Source organism: Lepidothrix coronata, unplaced genomic scaffold, assembly GCF_001604755.1.
Source record: "Lepidothrix coronata isolate B3197 unplaced genomic scaffold, Lepidothrix_coronata-1.0 Scaffold31, whole genome shotgun sequence".
Classification (NCBI taxonomy): domain Eukaryota; kingdom Metazoa; phylum Chordata; class Aves; order Passeriformes; family Pipridae; genus Lepidothrix; species Lepidothrix coronata.
Genome location: NW_016690211.1, coordinates 8,690,777 through 8,709,724, shown reverse-complemented (window position 1 = coordinate 8,709,724; position 18,948 = coordinate 8,690,777). Strand labels below are relative to the sequence as shown.

The window sequence follows — 18,948 nt, the reverse complement described above, 5'->3', positions numbered from 1 at the left end:
ACAAAGACATGTGATCAGATCTTGTTTAGTTAGACCAGCGTAAATCTCCAATAACTCTGATACAGCTGATCGACTCAACCTGAGTGTATGACAGAAAAAGCACAATAAACTCACAATGCAGTGAATCATATAATAGAGACATTGCAAACTCCCAGGTTGATGGCAGTTTAGATATCTCCATGCTAGAACCATTTATAGGGCCGTGTATGGTCTGCAAATAACAGTCATTTTGAATATGCTGTTGTTTCCTTTTCATGGAGGGCTCCCCTTTTTCACAAATAACCCTCAAATAAAAAATATAGCATCGCATATGTTACTGAAGCTTCCCTGGTTTTTTTTCATGTTGAAGTTCTAAAATTCTTTTGGAAACTCACTATATTAAATAATTACTACAGATGCCGTAACGTTACCATTAAAATGGATTAATTAATTAAAAATTAATTACTATGATTCTTTCACATCCCTGACTTTACCTTATCAAGTAAACAAGTATCATGCACTGTTTTTAAGAGCTGTGCATGTACTTTGCAGCATATCCACTATTTGAGCATGCTATTTAGAAAACATAGATTGTCCCTGCAGCCCGCAGAGAGGAACACACCAGAGCAGATGGATGTTCCTGAAGGAACTGCCACCTGTGGAGAGCCTATGCTGGAGCAAATTTTCCTGATAGGACTGCTGCCTGTGGATAAGCCCACACTAGAGCTGAGGAAAAGTGTGAGGATGTAGGAGAAAGCAGGTCAGTTATGGACTGACTGTACCTCCCCATTCCCATCACTCCTGCAGTGCTAGGGCGGCAGTGGTAGGTAGAGGAGCCTGGAATGAAGGTGAGCTTGGGAAACAAGGCAGAAAAGATGCTAGCTTAATGTTTGTCTTTTTGCTTCCCATTACCTACATTAGTAATTATTTTTATTTTAATTGTCAATAAATTAGGTTAATCTTTCCCAAGTCAAGCCTGCTCTACCCACAACAACAGCTGTAAAGAAGGTCTCTTGTCTTTATTGCCACCCAGTCTTTCTCATTCCTGTTCTTCCTGTTTTCTCCCCATGTCCTGCTGAGGAGTGACTGAGCAAGCAATTGGGTGGGAGTTTGGCTATTGCCTAAGACTAAACCACCACCCTAACTAAGCTTAAAATCCCCAACAGGGTACTTTTAAGCACTCAGAATTCCAAATGAAATTGCACACGTGTCTTCAATTCTGCTTTTATCATAAGATTTCAAAAAGAAAATTAAAAAAATGCAGCACTTGACCACTATGTCTTTGCAGAAACTTAACTCTAAGCCCATTTTCCATCGTTCTTTCATTTAGCTGTCTGTCCCTTGCCTTTACTCTAGAAAAATCTGTAAGACTTCTGCACTAGCCAACCATAAGCTGAACAGGGCTTTTCTCTCTGCATATTATCAGATTCCCTGTTGAGAAGGTGGTGTCAGGTTAGATAAAAGAAATCTTTGGGCAAGCTCTCCGGTCAGCGTTGCTTAGCTCTAGCCTCAGCTGAACAAAAAAAATCTCACAGCCTCAAATTATATGATGCCAAATAACAGATAAACCCAAACCATGACACAGGCCTTCCAGAAACAATCTGTGATAAGCAAGAAGGAGGCAGTCAGATTAGCTGTATATGCAGTAATTCCTAAGTTTATAAAAAAATTCATATTCAGTACCCTGCCTTGTCATCATCCAAGTTGTTCTCAAATGAATTTCTCTGAAAAAAACTACTGACAGCACAGATAAGTTTGTGTGATCCAATAGGCTCAAGTCCAGCCTCTTTTATCTTGACTGCAAGCAGCTGAAAGTTGTGCTGCCTGTGGATTTCCTCTTTGACTTTTGCTAAGCTTCTATGTTCTTTAAAATGTCCCTTAATCAGTTATTATTCATTAATAACTAATTTACAAACTCTGTCTTTCAGAAGTCCACAAAACATAAATGGTAGGGATTCACAAGTCCACAAAACATAAATGGTAGGGATTCACACCTACACTCCTGTGCAGCTTCTTTGGTTAATCTGTACAGAGATTTTATGAAAATCAAGCCAAGTACCTGATGTGGGGTCGTTTATGAAATTGGTTCTGATCTGTGTAGACAAATAAGGTCAAACTTTCCAGAAAGGTCAGGAAAAGAGTTAAATGCTTCAGCTATTTGATGCTGTAGGATCTAGGTCAGAACAAACTACTAACATACTGAATTCAGGAGGAACTCTGCTGCAGGCAAGTGATGCCATCTGCTGTTGACCATTCATAGGACACTAAACCAGATGTTTCCTTAGATTTATGACACTTCTTTTTTCCATTTTTCTTCTGTCTCTAGTACCTTTTTTGAATATAAATTTCAACATAGTTTTTCCAAAAGGCATTCCATAAAGCATTTGTGTGATCTAGGTAACTTTTATCTGTTTGTAACTTAGATTTCTGATTTTCCATATATCAGAATGAGAAAAACAGAGAAAAGATCATAGAATCATAGAATCGATCTGTTTAGAAAAGACCTCTGAGATCATCAAGTCCAACACTGCTGTGCTTACTAAACTATGGCACTAAGAGCCACATCCAGTCTCATCTTAAAAACCTCCAGTGATGGTGAATCCACCACCTCCCTGGGCAGCCCATTCCAATGTCTGATTACTCTCTCTGTAAAAAATTTCTTCCTAATATCCAGCCTAAATCTCCCCTGGCAGAACTCAAGACCATGCCCTCTTGTCCTACTGCTGATTGTCTGGGAGAAGAGGCCAAGGCCCACCCGGCTATGACCTCCTTTCAGGTAGTTGTAGAGAGTGATGAGGTCTCGCCTGACCCTCCTCTTCTCCAGGCTAAACAGCCTCAGCTCCCTCAGCCTCTCCTCACAGGATTTGTGCTCGAGTCCCTTCACCAGCCTTGACCTGCTCCAGCACCTCAATATCCTTTCTGAACTGAGGGGCCCAGAACTGGACACAGTACTCCAGGTGTGGCCTCACCAATGCTGAGTACAGGGAAAGAATCACTTCCCTGGTCCCGCTGGCCACACTGTTCCTGATACAGGCCAGGATGCCATTGGCCTTCTTGGCCACCTGGGCACACTGCTGTTAGAATGAGTAGTAGTAAGGAACAATGTATTTGCTTATCCTCAAAAATATAGCATACCACATTGGTATATTTATATATATTTAAACTAATGGGAAAATATTCTGTAAGTTACACTGTGATTTGGGTATGAGATTTACTGCATTAACAATTGCTGGAAAGTCTATACCTTTTCATAATCCTTTTTTTTTTCTGTTAGTCAAACAGTGTAACTACTGTAATTCTAAAGTGGAAGGAAAACAATCCACCAAGCAGACCATTACTAAGTTGCTCAGAATAACTGTTTGGGATTCTGGATGTATCAAATGCTTCTAGAAGTGCTTTGAATATGGCAGAGTATTTTTTATCTTTTTAAAAACCCCAAATATCCAAATACCTCCATATAAAAGTATTTCAAGTGAAAAAGAAATTGTGGTATAGAGTCAGTAGAAGTATCTCAAACAGCTCCACCAGACACTTCACAGATCAAATCTGTATGAGTAGTGAAGTTAAAAATCACAGCTGCAAGACTGAGAAAACATGAATGTGTCAAAAAAAAAAAAAAGAAAAAAAAAAACAGATTAGCTTCCTGAATTGAAATTCATATATGGAGAAAGAAATTTTTAAAACCATCTGTTGATAAAATGTGTTCAGGAAGCAGTATTCTGGCATAAAGAACTTTGCATTTTTTTCACTTCAGATTTTTTAATCCTGCTTTAGTCTCCATTTGACTTTGTGAACTGGTATTGCTTTTGGTTTTTTCCTCTTTGAAATGCCCTTTTTCTGCATGGGAAACAAGGATTCCTCCGCAAAGTCTTCCTTGGGCATCTAGTATTCTGTATGCACAGACATACAACTCATTTCCAAGTCTTGAATGATGTAAAATGAATAGCAAGGCTGTACACATATGACACCTTGGGTAAGTCTGCAACTAAATTAAATGCCCAGACTTTGGAATGTCCACCCTTTTGGGGCACTGGTGCTCTTCACCCTGCATGAAGGGACTCCTGCCTCAGCATAGAGCTTCCCATTGCTCAGCCTCATGTGACATGGTTGCAGTTATCATCCTATTCCAAAATACCAATCTCTGCTTTGTTGGTGATTCTTTGGGGAGGGGGTGTAAACACATATGGGTGAATAGTGCTGCTTCACCACAATAACAGCTCCAGAACTGTTGGAAATAATTAGGGGCTGCTGTATAAACATGGCACTTCTAAATACTTTGCCACCTAACCATTTGTTGTGCTGCCAAGGTTACCAACAGTATATTTTCAATGATCTGTCTTGCTGTGATAGACAGAGTGTCAGCTTCTCTGTGCTCACACAATAAATGCAAACTTGTTTTCTTCTCCAATGGGAAAGCAGCTTCTTCAACAACTTCAAGCACATAATTTAATATAATATGGCAGTATTAGCATTCTTACACCAAATCTGCTGCCAGGAAATCTTCATGCAGAAAGTACTAACATGAAAGATAGGAACGGCAAGATAAAAAATGAAAAGAAAAGGAAGCCCTTCCATGAATAACTGTTTATATACAAATAACTCAGTGTATTATTTCTCTGATAGTTAAAAATTATGTAGAAAATCTAAATGTAGATCTGCAAATGTATCCAGCAAGGAGAAAATGCTATTCAGTAACAGCAAGCACTTCAGTATATGTTTAATTTTAAAACGTGAATTTTAAACATTATTTAACTTCTAATACTGTAAGGATTCTGGATTAAGGAATGTTAATTTAGTGCTTTGTCCAGATGAAAACTTAATGCCCAGATAATGTTTATAAATATTTAATTAATTGTTCTGAAACAGAACTATAAAGCCATTGGGAACATTATAAGGGATGTTGTATGCCTTCTCAGATTTGGTTGGAATTTTCCCTGAGTAAGCTTGACAGAACTGGTATCTCCCTTGGCTGGAGGCTGATCTTGCAAGTTTCTGATGATGGTGTTGAGAGGAGTTACGATTTGGTACTTCATATCTTACTAGAGCAAATCTCTGTGCACCACGGCTCATGACAAATGTGAAGTCTTTTCTTAGATGACTATGCAGGAAGTCTAGCACTTGAAGGAGCATAACAGAACACGGGTCATGATAAAGACATGCCCTTAATTGCATGGGCCTGCACAATTAACTTGGCATATTGGCTGATTTCAGTGAGAGGCAGAGAATCTAAATAGTTCCTTTCTAATCAGAAAGCACTGTTTCAGAATGTTGAGAAATACTGAGAATTAGTAAAAACATTTCCATTAGCAGGCAATTTTCAGTCCAAAACTTAAAAAAAGACTTAAGAAATCAGAAACAAAATCTCGGTATATGTGGAATTCTAAGAGCCCATGCTGAAGTCCTCTTCTATGCATAACTTCATTATATCATGCTTTCACTTCTCTTAAGAAATATGAATATATTGCTAACATAGTCTGGATTTGTAAGATTCAGTGAGAATCAGAAATAATTTTCTGAGAAGAATATAAGCAAACCCAAACAGAACCAAGACAGGTAGAATGTCTAGCATGGAAAATTGCAGCCATGTGAGATTTCTTAATCAACCAGTATTTAGGAAAATTATTAGGAATGAAGCTCTTAAAACTCTTTATGAAATTCTCAGCTTTAGCCTCAGCAGTGTTTCAGTAGAAACCTACAGAAGAAAATTACTGGCATATGCTGTTGAAATAAACCTCAAAACAGTGGGTCTACTGGGGACAAAAAGGCACTCTTCTTGCCCATCTTATTTACAGATCAGCACAACAGTAACTTTTAACTACATCTGTGAAGCTAGGCATGAAATTCTAGTATACTTTTTTTCACAAATGTATTTTTTTTTAAATTCTGTCAATAAATAATTTTTTTTTCTCTCAGAAATACTACAATGAAAAAGTTACTTTGGATTTGTCTGACACTAATTTTGAACTATGTGTCTTCTCTGGTACCCCTAAATTTTGTGGGGTACATTAGCATGACATGAAAGGCTCATAATTAGCTGTACTTCTAAGTCTTCATACACTTTTTAAAATTTAGCTCTAAATCCCTTTGGGAAGCACTATTTGCAGACATAAATTAGTAACACTCACGGTTTTGTTCAGGAGCTTATTAACTGATTCCACTTGTGACATGCCAAGAAATATAAAGGAGTTGCTATATGCTGTTACATGTTATCACCTAAAATTCCAGTAAATTGACATTTTAAATCATAATTTATGAAATCAGTATGATAAAAATGTAATATTCACATGCTTTATTTAGGAAACATTATAGCAATAATAAAATAGACTATTTGAAAACTATGCCTTCCCTTGAAATACTGAAATATGATGCAAAATCACTAAATATTTATTTTTCAGAGATAATAAATACAGGTACACCTATTTAATAAGTAATTCATCTGAAACATCAGTCAGAGATGGAACGAAATTTTAAGACTTTTCCCAAAACATAAAAAAGTTTGGAAAAATTATTATTTTTGGTAATAATGTTTACTTCAGTAATGCTGCAGAATTAAAGGTAAGTGGATTCCAGCAGGGTTGTTATAGGTACATTCAGGACTCTGCCCTGAAGAGTTCCCAAACACCAAATTAGATGTTAATTTCATTACTGTTTGGAGATGGGCTACGAGGAAAAAAAGCAAGAAACAGAAACACTTAAAAAAAAGGGGGATGACAAGGGAGAAAAGGGTATGAGAAAATCTGGAATGAAGCGAAGGTAACACTGGAACTGTCAAAACAGAGTCCACACTTGAGTTTTGCAGGCTTTTCAAAATCCCTACAGTTCCTGCTTCTAGAGATATATGTAAGCGCTGGATCCTCCCCAAGAAAATCACTTTCATAGAGAGAGTGTGAAAACTTTTGTATGTCCAAAAGTGAGAGCAGGACTTTTGAAAGTAAGACAAAATGGTGCAAGAGTATGAAGTTATGAGAATGCCTGCAGAAGCACTGAATTTTCTGAACAAGGTCAGCTCTGATTTTGCAACATTTCTAAAGGAGCCCTGCCAATGTAATTCAGTCTCAGAATCTCTCCCATTATGTATGTTGTCTTCCTTCAATTTCTCCTGTAAAGGTTTGAATACTTCAAAATAGGAGTGTAAAGCAGTGGTTATTTCAACCATTGCTACAGATAAATAGGCTTACCTATGGCTGGAATACTCCATTATTCATGAGATAGATTTAGAGAAACAACCTCTATAAAACCTAACTGTAGTGGAATGCTGCTTGTGCATAGCAGAGAAGAGCGTTCCATTGAATGACTTGAAATACAGCAACACCTTGCTTTTTCGTATCCTCTTCCAGGCTGCAGTTCGGAACCCATACAGGAGTGATGAATGCAGAACACATGTCAAATTGGAAGCTAATTGGAAGCAGTCCTTCAGTGTCTCAACAGTGGCAGCAGTGCACTGGAAGGGGCTGTGAATGTGCTGGTTGAGTGTAAACAGAAGACAAAGGCAAACAAGGGACTGACAAAAATGTGTCCGTTCTACTTTAGCATCCACTTTTCTCTTCTGTCTCTTTCCTCCCTTTTCTAGGAGGTAGTCTAGAAATTAAGTTGACTCACCTTCAGCTTTGCCTAAAGGGAAGTGGCAGGTGCCACTGTGTTTTGTGAGTAGTCAAAATTGTCAGCGTGTGTCAGGCTCTGAGGATGCTCTGACAGCACCTCTGGGATAAAGCTTGTCAGAGCTTGGAAAAGCAAGAATGCTTGTCCTTCTGGCTGATGATAAGGTTTATCATTAAGCAAGGTGCTTAGCTATTCTACTTTGTCAAAACTAAGTTATGCTGTGTTACTGCAGATGTAGAACTTTCAGGACTTTCAGAACTGCTGTTCTGAACATAGTGAAATAATAGAGTGATAAATTCATTTTTAGGTATGTTTGCCCTTTACTGAATCTAGCCTCCAGTTATGACAGACAGATCTATAAAGGGAGATATTAACACCTTGTATCTTCAAGTCCCAAACACCTATTAAAGCACAGTTCCAAAGACAACAGTACAAAGAAAAAGTCAGTCTGTAGAGATCAGCTATTATGAGAATTATAACCTTAGTAAATAACCTTATTTCCTCCTCCATTATTTGCTTTCTGAATGCATGTATCAGAACTTGAGGTATTTTACTTAAATGACTTCTTTTTCAGTTTGCAACTTAAACTGAGTAAACAGATTTTATTCTTAACAACAGAACCCACTTTAGCTCTATTCCACAGAAAACAGTCTTATCTCTTCCTTGTCCCTTTCCATCGTTTTGGGTGCACATGGCTTGTATAATTAGAGAATTTTTTTTTCAAAGGAATCTACTCAGAACAATCCATGTGCACCTTATCCTCTTATGAAAGGAGTAAGCTATTTGGAATACTTGCTGCACTATCATGCTTTAGTTAGTCCTTAGTAAGTTTAGAGTCACTTCATGATTTAGAAATCAGGGAAGATGATCCAAACAAAGTAGAACAAACACTGTCAGAATTTGCCCCTAGAATTTGATATGCTTGAAATCACATGAAAATTTTAAGCATTTAAGAAAGTTACAGTAAATGTTTACAGAAGCTGAATGTAAAGATTGAGGGAAAATGAGACTTTATGTGATAAGAATGCTTGGTAATGAACTTGCTCCACATCCTGAAAGCTCTTCTTTGGAGGGAGACAAAAATCTCCCTGACTTTACTCATTTTGGACACAGTTAAATCATCAGAACAACTTGGTGAGTAAGGTATTATTAAACAATTGTAAGAATTGTGGGATCTAGCCTGCCACATTGAAATAACTTACTGAGATGCGTTCAGTATAGCCTGAGAGTGCAAAAGGGAAGTTTTATATTTCCAACAGTTTTCAGAATTGAAAAAATCTCAACATTTTTACTTCATAGGATTTTAAGGTCAGACTTTTAAGGTGCTACTGTTTAAAATATCTGCAACATTTTAGCAAAAACCCCACATAACCTTGTATGGATTCAGAGGGTATTATGTTATTGGCATTATCATGTGTAACAGTTTTGATTCTTGTAGTGAATATTGACTGCTTTCCTTGTTTTCTTACATGTCGTATCATTATTTTTCATACTTAATTATACTTTTACCAGGCCACATTCTGGTCATCAGTTTCTGTGAAACACTGCCTTAGTTCTTAACTTTCATCTGGCAGTTGGAACAATGATAACTCTTAACAGAGGTAGGATCCAGCAGCAGTGCCTGTGATTCAGAACTCCAGGACACTGGAGCCAACACCACACTCCCCATCTCTCACACATACTTTTAGAGGAGTACCATGGCAGTGACTGTAAAGACATCCAGGGAGGACAGAGATCTCCATAAATGCTGCTCAATTGGTATCTAGCTGGGGCAGAGCTCTAGTTTGTTGCTCTATCTGTTGGCATAACATTGGTTTTGAATAACGATTATAAAAATTCTTTCCTGCTGAGCTAAGCGCTGCTACTCTTTGTCTCTGCTCAGCTACACTGACTGCCAGCAGTGCTTTATTTAACATTTTAAGTTAAACAGTTAAAATGGTTTCTGTTATGCCTGTCTTAATGTAGCTTTTATTAACTTAGAATCTTGGAGTCTCCTTTTTCCTTAATTTGTAAAATATTTTGAAGGAGTCTTTTTAGTTTGCTTGTGTGCTTTAGAAAGCAAATAATAATTCTGAAGGGTCATAATTCGGGGAAAATTCAGATAGTTCAATAAAAAATTGGCCACAATCGTGTGTCAACAGAATGTTTTAACACAGCCTTAGGAAAAGATCTAATGTTAATTAGCTCTTAATTAATTAGAAATCACTATTTAGTGCTTATCGAAAACATCAGAAATCCTACAGTATATTGAAAAGGAAAACAAAAGTAAAAATTACATAAATTTAAAAACTTAAGGCAACACTATGGTATGGTAACATTTCTGTGCACAGGAATGCAATCAGGATGTGATTCTTAGGTCTACTTCCTCAACTTTTCTTGAATTCAGGGGAACTTAATTAACTATTTTATAAGAGTAACAGATGCACATGAGTGTCAAATAAGGAAACCTTAACTTTGCAGTTTCCCAAGGAGAAGATTTACAGTGATTTTTGTCACAAACTGGAAAGGACATCTAGAACTAAACTAGTCCAAGCCTCCTGCTCAAAGCAGTGTCAGCTAGAGTAGGTTACTGAGGGGCAAGTCCAGTTGAGTTCTGAGTATCTCCAAGGATGGAGACTATAATCTCTCACTGCACCTGTTCCAATATTCTACCAGCCTCGCAGTAAAAAAGCAGTTTAAAAAAATGTTTAAATCAATTTTTTTTTTATTTCAGGTTGTACTTTCTGTTCTATCACTGGATACCACTGAGAACAGTCTGGCTATGTCTTCTTTACACTATCTCATCAAGTATTTTTATACACATCGATAAGATCCCCATCCAAGTCTTTTCGTTTCCAAGCTAAATAATCTCAGGTCTGTCAGCCTCTCCTTGTTTGCTGGATGCCACTTGCTCCCAACCAATGGCCTCTTTAAGGCCATTGACTAGACCTGCTCTGATATGTCACTTTCTCTTTTCTAGGGAGCCCAGAACTGGACACAGTACTCCAGATACAGCCTCAGCAGCCCTGAGTAGAAGGAAAGGATGAGCTCCACCAACATGCTGGCAAGATTTCCTGAAGTATCATAGGAGGCTGTTGGCCCACGATTTGCACAAGGGCACAGTGCTGGCTCATGCTCAACTTGATGTTCACCAGAACCCCCCAGGTCCTTTTCTGCAAGGCTGCTTTCCAACTGGCCGGCCCCTGTCTGTATTGGTGTAGGGGTTTATTCCTTCTTAGATTCCAGACATTGCAACAGCAGTCTGAACCACCAAGAAAAATCAATTTCAGAGTTATGCTCACACAGATGTACACCCTTGAGCTCGTCACACAATTTTGTTTCATGCAAAAAAGCCACTGCCAACATATATATCAGACTGCCACAGAGATACTGCCAGTTCTGGTTTCAGTGTGCCAAGTGCACACATTATGTAAGCATATCAAGTGCTTAAGAATATGAAAGAATATTTAGAAAAGTGCTTGCACAGTTGTGCAAAACTGTATCTTAACATACAGTTCTGCGTTATCTTTCTATTGATATCCCAGACTTAGTGGACTTCACTTACAAAGCTGGCTCTCTATTTGATGAATTCTAAAATATCATCACTATGATTCCATAAAGCAGACTCCCTTCCAAAACACAGATTTGCTCCTTTTCCTCCCCCATCTTCCTGTTGTTACAAGTATTTTCCCTTTCCTTTCTTTTGGAAAAAATCATGCTGATTAATTTTCTTGTTGCTGTACTTTCTCCAGTTTTGACTATGACAACCAATACAACAAGGGTGCACAATGTAAATATTTTGAGATATTTAATTTCTGAGACATTAATACAGCAGAAAATATGATGAAAGGACCAAAACTTACTCACCTTCTTCAGAAGACAATTCATTAAAAATCACTAAGAACTTTTACTATGAAAGCCAGAATTTACCTAAAGTCCTCAGACAACCAACACTGAAAGAAGGGTTTACTTTGACTTGCATTCCTAAAAGACCATCAATTAAAATAGAATATTTCAATTTAGATTATTTTCATTTCTAATCTTTATTCTCCTTTGATAAAATTTCACTATTTCCCCCAGAAAAATATATAAGAAAGAAAGTTAAGAAGAGGATGTAACATCTATGAGGCCCTATTAACTTGGAGACTTAATTTGAAGTTTCCTTTTTCAACCTTATTTTTTTAATAAATTAATTTTAAACACATCACAGTGTAAAGATGTGCTTATTCAACCTCAGCGTTTTTTGAGTAAAAGACATTCATACTTACACAAATCCTGAAATCTTCTGAGAACTCATATTTATCAGACACAAACTGATCAGATGCAACCTTTGCTTACCGATTCCTACGTAGTGGCAAAAACATGAGAGAAGGCATTGTTCTGTGCACAGCCGGTTTTTTGTACGCTTGTTTATTTTTTAATGAAATCTCTGTTATGAGCAACTGTCAGATTTGAGCTAGATGGGGGTGATATGGTCTAATTCATTGTGGACTTTATAAGGTTTTATGTTTCCTTGCTACTTCCTCATCTTTTTCACAATCTTGTTTGGTTTTATTTCTCTCAGTTTTTAAAATCTTCACCTCCATAGCTGAAATATAAGTGTGACTTTCGCTTTGTTCATATAGTTGAATCTCCTTTTGTTGGCATATCAGCGTATACTTTTTCTACAGGTAGACCTGCAGCTTTCTCTTCTTGTTCCCTGTCCTACTCTGATGTCTGCCTAATATTCCAGAATTGATATACCCACGATCAAAGTTTTTTTGTCCTCATGACTTCTATCCTGTCCTGTTCCTAATGCATTATCTCTGCCTCAGCATTTCTTTCCCTTCCCACAATTCCCAGATTTTTTTCCCAAAGCTGCCTTTCTCAGCACTAGTGGATCTGTTCTTGTTTGTTTCCTTCCAAGTCTTTACACCTTTCCTCTTTGTTATCTTCCTTTGTCTTGTAGAACAGATGAGTCAGTAAGGGAAACAGGTGCCTCTTCTAACTGCCTGAGTCATGAGTACATTTAGGAGTCTCAAGTGCACTGGTGCCTATAGGGGTTGGACTAGGTGATCTCCAAATGATTGCTAGAGGTCCCCTCCAAGCCTATTCTGTGAAATCCTGATATATTAAAACAAGAATTAAGGTCTGCTAATTTTCCAAAGGAAGACACCAGCACAAACAAGATAAATGAACTTACTGTTGTATTCTTAGACAGTGATGCCAACTTCTTAAAATAAAGATTGCCTTGCAACACCTCAGGTAGGTCACTTAGAGACTAACTGAACATTAATGATGACGTTAACTAATAGAATGTTGTTATGTCATGAAATGTTATCATCTAGTAGCATAAACAGCTGTTTGCTATTATTCTCCCTCAGCGGGAAAGCAACAGGCTTTCTTTAAAAAGTTTTGGAAGACAGAATTGGTTGTGTTACCCAGAAGTTTGCACAGTGCAGTGTCGTGCATTTTGAACTAAAGCAGTGAACTAAATGAGCCTTTGTGTCATCTGCTGACTACCAGTGGTTTCTGAGCAATACACTACCCTCTTGACTATTTAATAGAGGATGATTTAATACATTCCTGTCCCTAAGCATTTTTCTTCCCGATACTTTTTCTTCCTATTCAATTAGGTTCCCATTCTAGATCCTATGCCATAGGCACTACATCACTCCTCCTGCTGCATTAAAAACTGAATCTCTGAGACTATTTATTACTCCTCTCCTTCTAACTCTCTTCTACACCGAATCCTTGCTCTACCTTCATTTCCCACTTTCCTCACAAATACACCAAAAATGTTGTTTTATATGGCTTTCCTCAGCTGCAGGAGGGCAGAGATGTGAAGCACATCTTGTAAAATGTCTGTCAAGCCAAACACCTAATTTTCACGGTGTTTCTAACACCTACCAGTTGTTATGGATATGACATTATTATCACAGTTATTTAGAACAGTTTTAGATTAGCTAAATGTCAATCTCACAGCAACTGCGCAACTTTCAGGACATATTCGTGTATATGGCAGACTCCCAACTGCAAAATGATTACTTAAAAAAACCTCTGTACTTCTACATAAGCATATATCAATGGTTTTCTTTATAGGGAAAAAAAAAGATTAAAAAAAATTACAAAATAGGTTCAGCTACTCAGATGTATTATTTTGTTTATATTAGTTTTTCTTTTGAGTCTGAAAACACGTAAGATAAATTTCACTACTGTTTGCTTTCACATTTTCAGTGTATGGGTTAAAAGAACCATGTCTATTGCTTGGTGTTTTTTTAAAAATTCTCACAGACTCTGGTATTTTAAAAATATGCATTTTGTTTGAGGAACAAATCAGAGGTCACAAAAACAACTTAAGAGTCTTTGCACAAAGTCTTACTTGAAAATGTTTACAGTCCTACTAAAGCAATCGACCAGTTCCTTCTTCCGTATAGTGAGTGTGGTTTTCCCTTATATGCTAAACCTACGACAGATTTCTCATATATATATTAAAGTGATGAAAGGAATTCAACAGGGGTTAGGCAGAGCTGCAAAAAAAGAAACTCTGTTTTTTTCCAGTAGTACACAATGGCTTATGGCAGATAAGGCAGATGCAGAAAATTCTGACAAAGTGTAATCAGAGAGACACGACTCAGGAGATACGTGTAAATACAAACGCCCCAGTCACCATACTGTGAAGAACCCACACATAATTAGCAGCACAAATTTCCATTTTATAAGACATGGCTATTTATGCTGGTTTATCTTGTACTGAGGCATAGTCTCAAGTATGTGATAATATATTCTGTCACCATGGAAAGGCATGTATATAATGTAATACCAAAGAATAAATTAAAACATTATATGCTAGCAAAGCTTCCATTCTTATTTCAACACAAATAAGGATTTAAAAATGTACATGGAGAATATAAGTACAAGTTTTCAGACTAGTATTTGTATTCCCCTCACACAATTTTCACCTAATCGTTTTTGGTCTAATTTTTTTGAGTATCTAGTTGAGCTAAGCTAGTTGCCTTTAACTATTCAGTTAGGTATACTCAATGCAGGACTGGGCAGAAAGCTATTGCTATTTCACCCTTGAATGGCATGGCTTCTGCCCTGATCTTTTTAAATTGTGTAGTGATACGCAATAAAATCCTGTTTGTCTTACATAAAAGCATCCAGTGAAATCAGTAGGATACTATCTTTGTAAAGGGACCTGGATTTGAACCAAAATTATGCTATCATAAGGATATAAGCATTCTGTAGATTTCTAGTCATACACTTCTATGCCTAAAACAGAATAACAAGTTAATGCTTTTGCTGAAAGCTTCCATAATGCAGTATTTCACAAAGATTTACACATGAATACAGTTTTAATTAAACATAAGTTGACTCCTACCCAGAAATTGCTGCTAGTTTTTGATGAGCCTCATAGGCCATCTCACATCCCCGGGTTCGAGTTTTGTGCAATTCTGCATGCAGAGACGGACAGGTGACAGAGATATCCCCAATAGAAATGACCAGCTCCCGGTAGAGAGCCACCTGGGTATTGAACTCCTGGACAATCTGAAAAACAAAGAGGATTTACATACATGAGAATTTTTAACTACGGTGGTAAAAGAAATCAAGTTTTTTATAAACATGCCCAATCCAGGGCTTGTTCCTGCAGCTCACAATTTCAGGGCATACAGAATCAAGAGCCCAAGATTTAGTAAATGACTAGGGCCTTTGTGGCAGCTGCTTGTTTTGTGAGCTATAAATGTTCATCTGTAGGAAAGCAGTGTTTCTGCTTTTAATATCTGAAAGTGTTTAAGCTAGTAGTATTAAATATTAAGCAGATGAAAAAAATCTGTTTTACTAGTAACATGAGGTTATTTTTTGCTATCATAAAAGATAAAAATATCTCCAGAAATTATTGCCTTTGCTCATCCTGCTTCCTGATTTACAGTACATTTAGGGATTGGAATGTAGCGTTTGCTTTCACATTGGCAATTTTGCCAATTTATTTTGTAATGATTTCTGTTCTGTCACTTGCCTCCAACCCAGATTTTAGACTTAAAACTGATCTGCAGTTATTGGTTGAGAAGGTGTCTCAGACAGGCATTTTCCTGTTAAAATTCCATAAAACACTTTTTCTAACGTGTGTGGGAGAAAGAAACAACAAAGTAAATAAACAGTTCAGCCTTCACAGAAGTTCAATATCTAACAGATACATACGGATGCTACTGGATACATGGGTAATCTTACAGATGGAAAGATCATTATTGTTTAGTTCCAGTGATCACATACATGGGATTGTATTTTAAGGAAATGAAGCATTTGCTGTCTTCTGAAAGAAAGTGCATAAGACCATCTGCTCCACATAGTGGCAGGGGTGGAAGGCATGGAGTAATAGAACAGAATATTTATTTATCTGTGTTTGGACCTCAATTTCCAAACTACATAAGAGTAATTGCTCATAATTCTGCAGTCATATTTACCACCAGAAGTACAACTTGACCAACATACACAAGCATGCTAAGAACCTGGAGTCTATGAGAGCTACCAGTATTTAAAGTCAAGCCCCCAAATTCTTATGCTCAGGAATAAACGAGTCTCTTCTCCTGCAGTATTACATTCTGATCCTTCATTTATCCCACTGCAATTACTCTATATAGCTGGGAACTGGTCTTGAGTTATTGTTTTAGCCACACTTTCTAAAATTTCATTGTAAGAACAGCAAATAGGTTTCTCTGTTTCTGAAGCAGCACATCAATCGAAGTGCACTTCAGTACATCTGCACTCACCTGCCCCCAGACAAACCAAAAAGCATACAGCAAACAAAGCCCTAGGCAAAATATTTGCTAAACAGGTCTTCAACTCCCTCATTACGTAGATTAAGAGAATGCATAAAGGCAATTGTACTAAGTTGTGTCATAGTATGATTATGCTACATGAGGAAAAAGAGAAAAGCATGATATCCTGCAACTGATAACTGGTTGCACCAGCCACATTTCGCCTGTTCTCACCCAACATCCCTTGTCCACACAGACTCATTCTGCCACCTCAGCATCAGCCAGGAAAATAAAACCACACAGATGTTACTGAATCGAGACAGAGAACAAGAAAGAAACATACTGATTTTACCTCCTGAATCTTATTGCAACTTGACAACCCATCTGTAAATTATATTTTATTTCTAATCAATGAATTCTACAAAGGTAGCATTTCTCTGTAACTAACCACATTATGCCGTCAGGAATGAGAAAAAAGGCAGAACCCAGTAAGATCCACTTGTTGGGTATATTTATAGACCTACTGTGGCAACTTTTGTTCCACTGTGCACTGGGAATTGCTCCCAATTTTGAAGTATCAGAGTGGGTAATCTGCCAGCACATTTTTCAGTTCTAGAGGGGGAAAAAAATTGTCAGAATACAGCAGAATAGAAGTAGCAGCTCCATTTCCAATGTTACTGGACAGAGCTTCAGCAAGGTCCAGATTTTTCATGTAAAGTAGCGGCAACTTCATTTGTTTTCTACTTCTCTCACCGGTTAGAGGAGCAATTCTGGGGTCCAATGTCAGGCTGACTGTAGCTCAAGGAGCCATAAAGGGGGTATATGGCACTGATCTGGAGGAAAGTGTCAGGATCCAAGCATTTTAACATGAATGGAAAAAAATCTCATACCATAATGTGACAGTCCAAAAATTAACACAGATGCAGGTGTTTGACCTGAGGCTTTACAATGACAATCAGCTACTCCGGGAAGACTAGTAACAGTTACCACATATGCCAGGGACAGAATTTCAGGGCCTCAAATTCAGAGTCCTGTTTTAGAAGGATTTTACAGCGAGAATGTGGTTGCTGAACAGAACAGCAAGGAGAGAGTGCGGTGATTCACTGGAGGCAACTATTTACCCATTTAGGCTTCAGCGAGCGCAAGTCTGGGGACAGATTTGGACGGTTCTAGGAAAAAGCAACGCCAGTGCTTCGCAGTGTGTGTTCTGGGGCTCGGGCTCCTGCTCCCGCAGTACTGCCAAGGCGGGCGACCCCGGCCCCTGCCCCGCCTGTCCCGCCGCACCCAGCACGACCCCCGCGCGTCTCGCTTTTGAGCCGCCGCGAGCTGGGGTGCAGGGCAGCACCCCGACGGGGATTGAGGCTCTAAAAACAGTGCAACTGTACGTGATGGGAATAGCCAACGTGGAGGGAGGAGCGGCACCGCCGCTGAGGGAGCTCGGGAAAGGTGAAAACCATGCCAAGCCCGCCGGCGGTACCCACCATCTTACAGTCGTCCAGGACTCGCTGGGTCTGGTAGGCGCCATCGGAGCCGCTGCCCCGGCGTTCGCTGTCGCAGCCGTGTGGCGAGGTCTTGCCTCCCTGGAAGATAGAGGCGGCGGAGCGGGGGCGCTTCCTGCGCCCGCTCGGTGCCGCGCTCATGCACACGCATCCGCCGCGCGGAGCCGCCCGCGCGTGCGGGCAGCACCCTCCTCGCTGCCGCCGCCGCCGCCGCCGCCCCGCCGAGGGGAGCGGGCCCGCGCCGCTCGTCGCCTCGGCCTGGCCGGAGCCGCGCTGCTCACGGCAGCGAGCGCGGCTGCTGTGGGCGATCGCCTGGCGCCTGCGGGAGAGCCCGGGGAGCGCCCTGCAGCATCGCCTCGGCTACCGCGGGGAGAGGCGGAAGGGCTGGCACCTGCCGTCCTTCAGCAGCATGTCAGTCCCCGCGGAACCGCCCCGCCGGTGGCATGCTCCTCCGTCCTCCTTCCCGCAGCCGGCGTGAGGGGGCGAGCGCAGCAGTGCCCGGCGGGAAAGGGTTCCCCATCCAGCAGCCGCCGAAAGGCGCCCCGGTGCTCCCGGCGGGGAAGCCCGACCCGCCGCAGCGCGTCTCGCCGAGCGCCCGCCGAGAGCGGCTGGGAAGAGCCGGTGGAGCCCGGCGGGCTGACACCCTCAGCAGCACCGCCCCCACGGGGCCGGAGCACCGCCCCCCGCGCCCGCAGCACCGCCCCCCGCGCCCGCTGTGGCCGCCCCTCGCCCAGCTGGGGGCCACCGGAAGAGGGTCGAGGGCGGAACGCGTTTGATGACCTAGAGCCACCTAGAGCTGGCCCAGGGCGCCCGGGGACGGTAAGGGCACCGCCCGCCCAGCGTTTGCCGAAGTTAATACCGATGTTCAAGAGGCGTGCTTGGAAATCATTTTTCTGTTTAACAAAGACTTGGTTCACTACTCAAATTGAGTAGTCCAAACTAGGGCCACGGGGATGGTAAAGGGTCTGGAGGGGAAGCCGTATGAGGAACGGCTGAGGTCACTTGGTCTGTTCTGCCTGGAGAAGAGGAGACTGAGGGGAGACCTCATTGGTGTCTTCAACATCCTTATGAGGGGAAGCAGAGGGGCAGGTATTGATCTTTGCAGTGACCAGTTACAGAAGATGCATGAAGGGAGGTTTAGGTTGGATATCAGG

General features: G+C 40.0%; 1 protein-coding gene across 2 annotated transcripts in view; it reads right to left on the bottom strand.

Moving 5' to 3' along the window:
• Positions 1-17,935, bottom strand: part of RGS7BP (regulator of G-protein signaling 7 binding protein) — a 37,001-nt gene extending 19,066 nt beyond the window's left edge. Inside the window, exons 1-2 of one of the 2 annotated variants that reach the window (XM_017811216.1) lie at positions 17,777-17,935; positions 14,921-15,087 (exon numbers count right to left, since the gene is read on the bottom strand). In XM_017811216.1, coding sequence (XP_017666705.1) covers positions 14,921-15,087; positions 17,777-17,935 — 326 coding nt within the window. The remainder of the gene's footprint in view (positions 1-14,920; positions 15,088-17,776) is intronic. The other variant, XM_017811217.1, reaches the window with a different exon arrangement.
• Between the last annotated feature and the right edge of the window lie 1,013 nt (positions 17,936-18,948).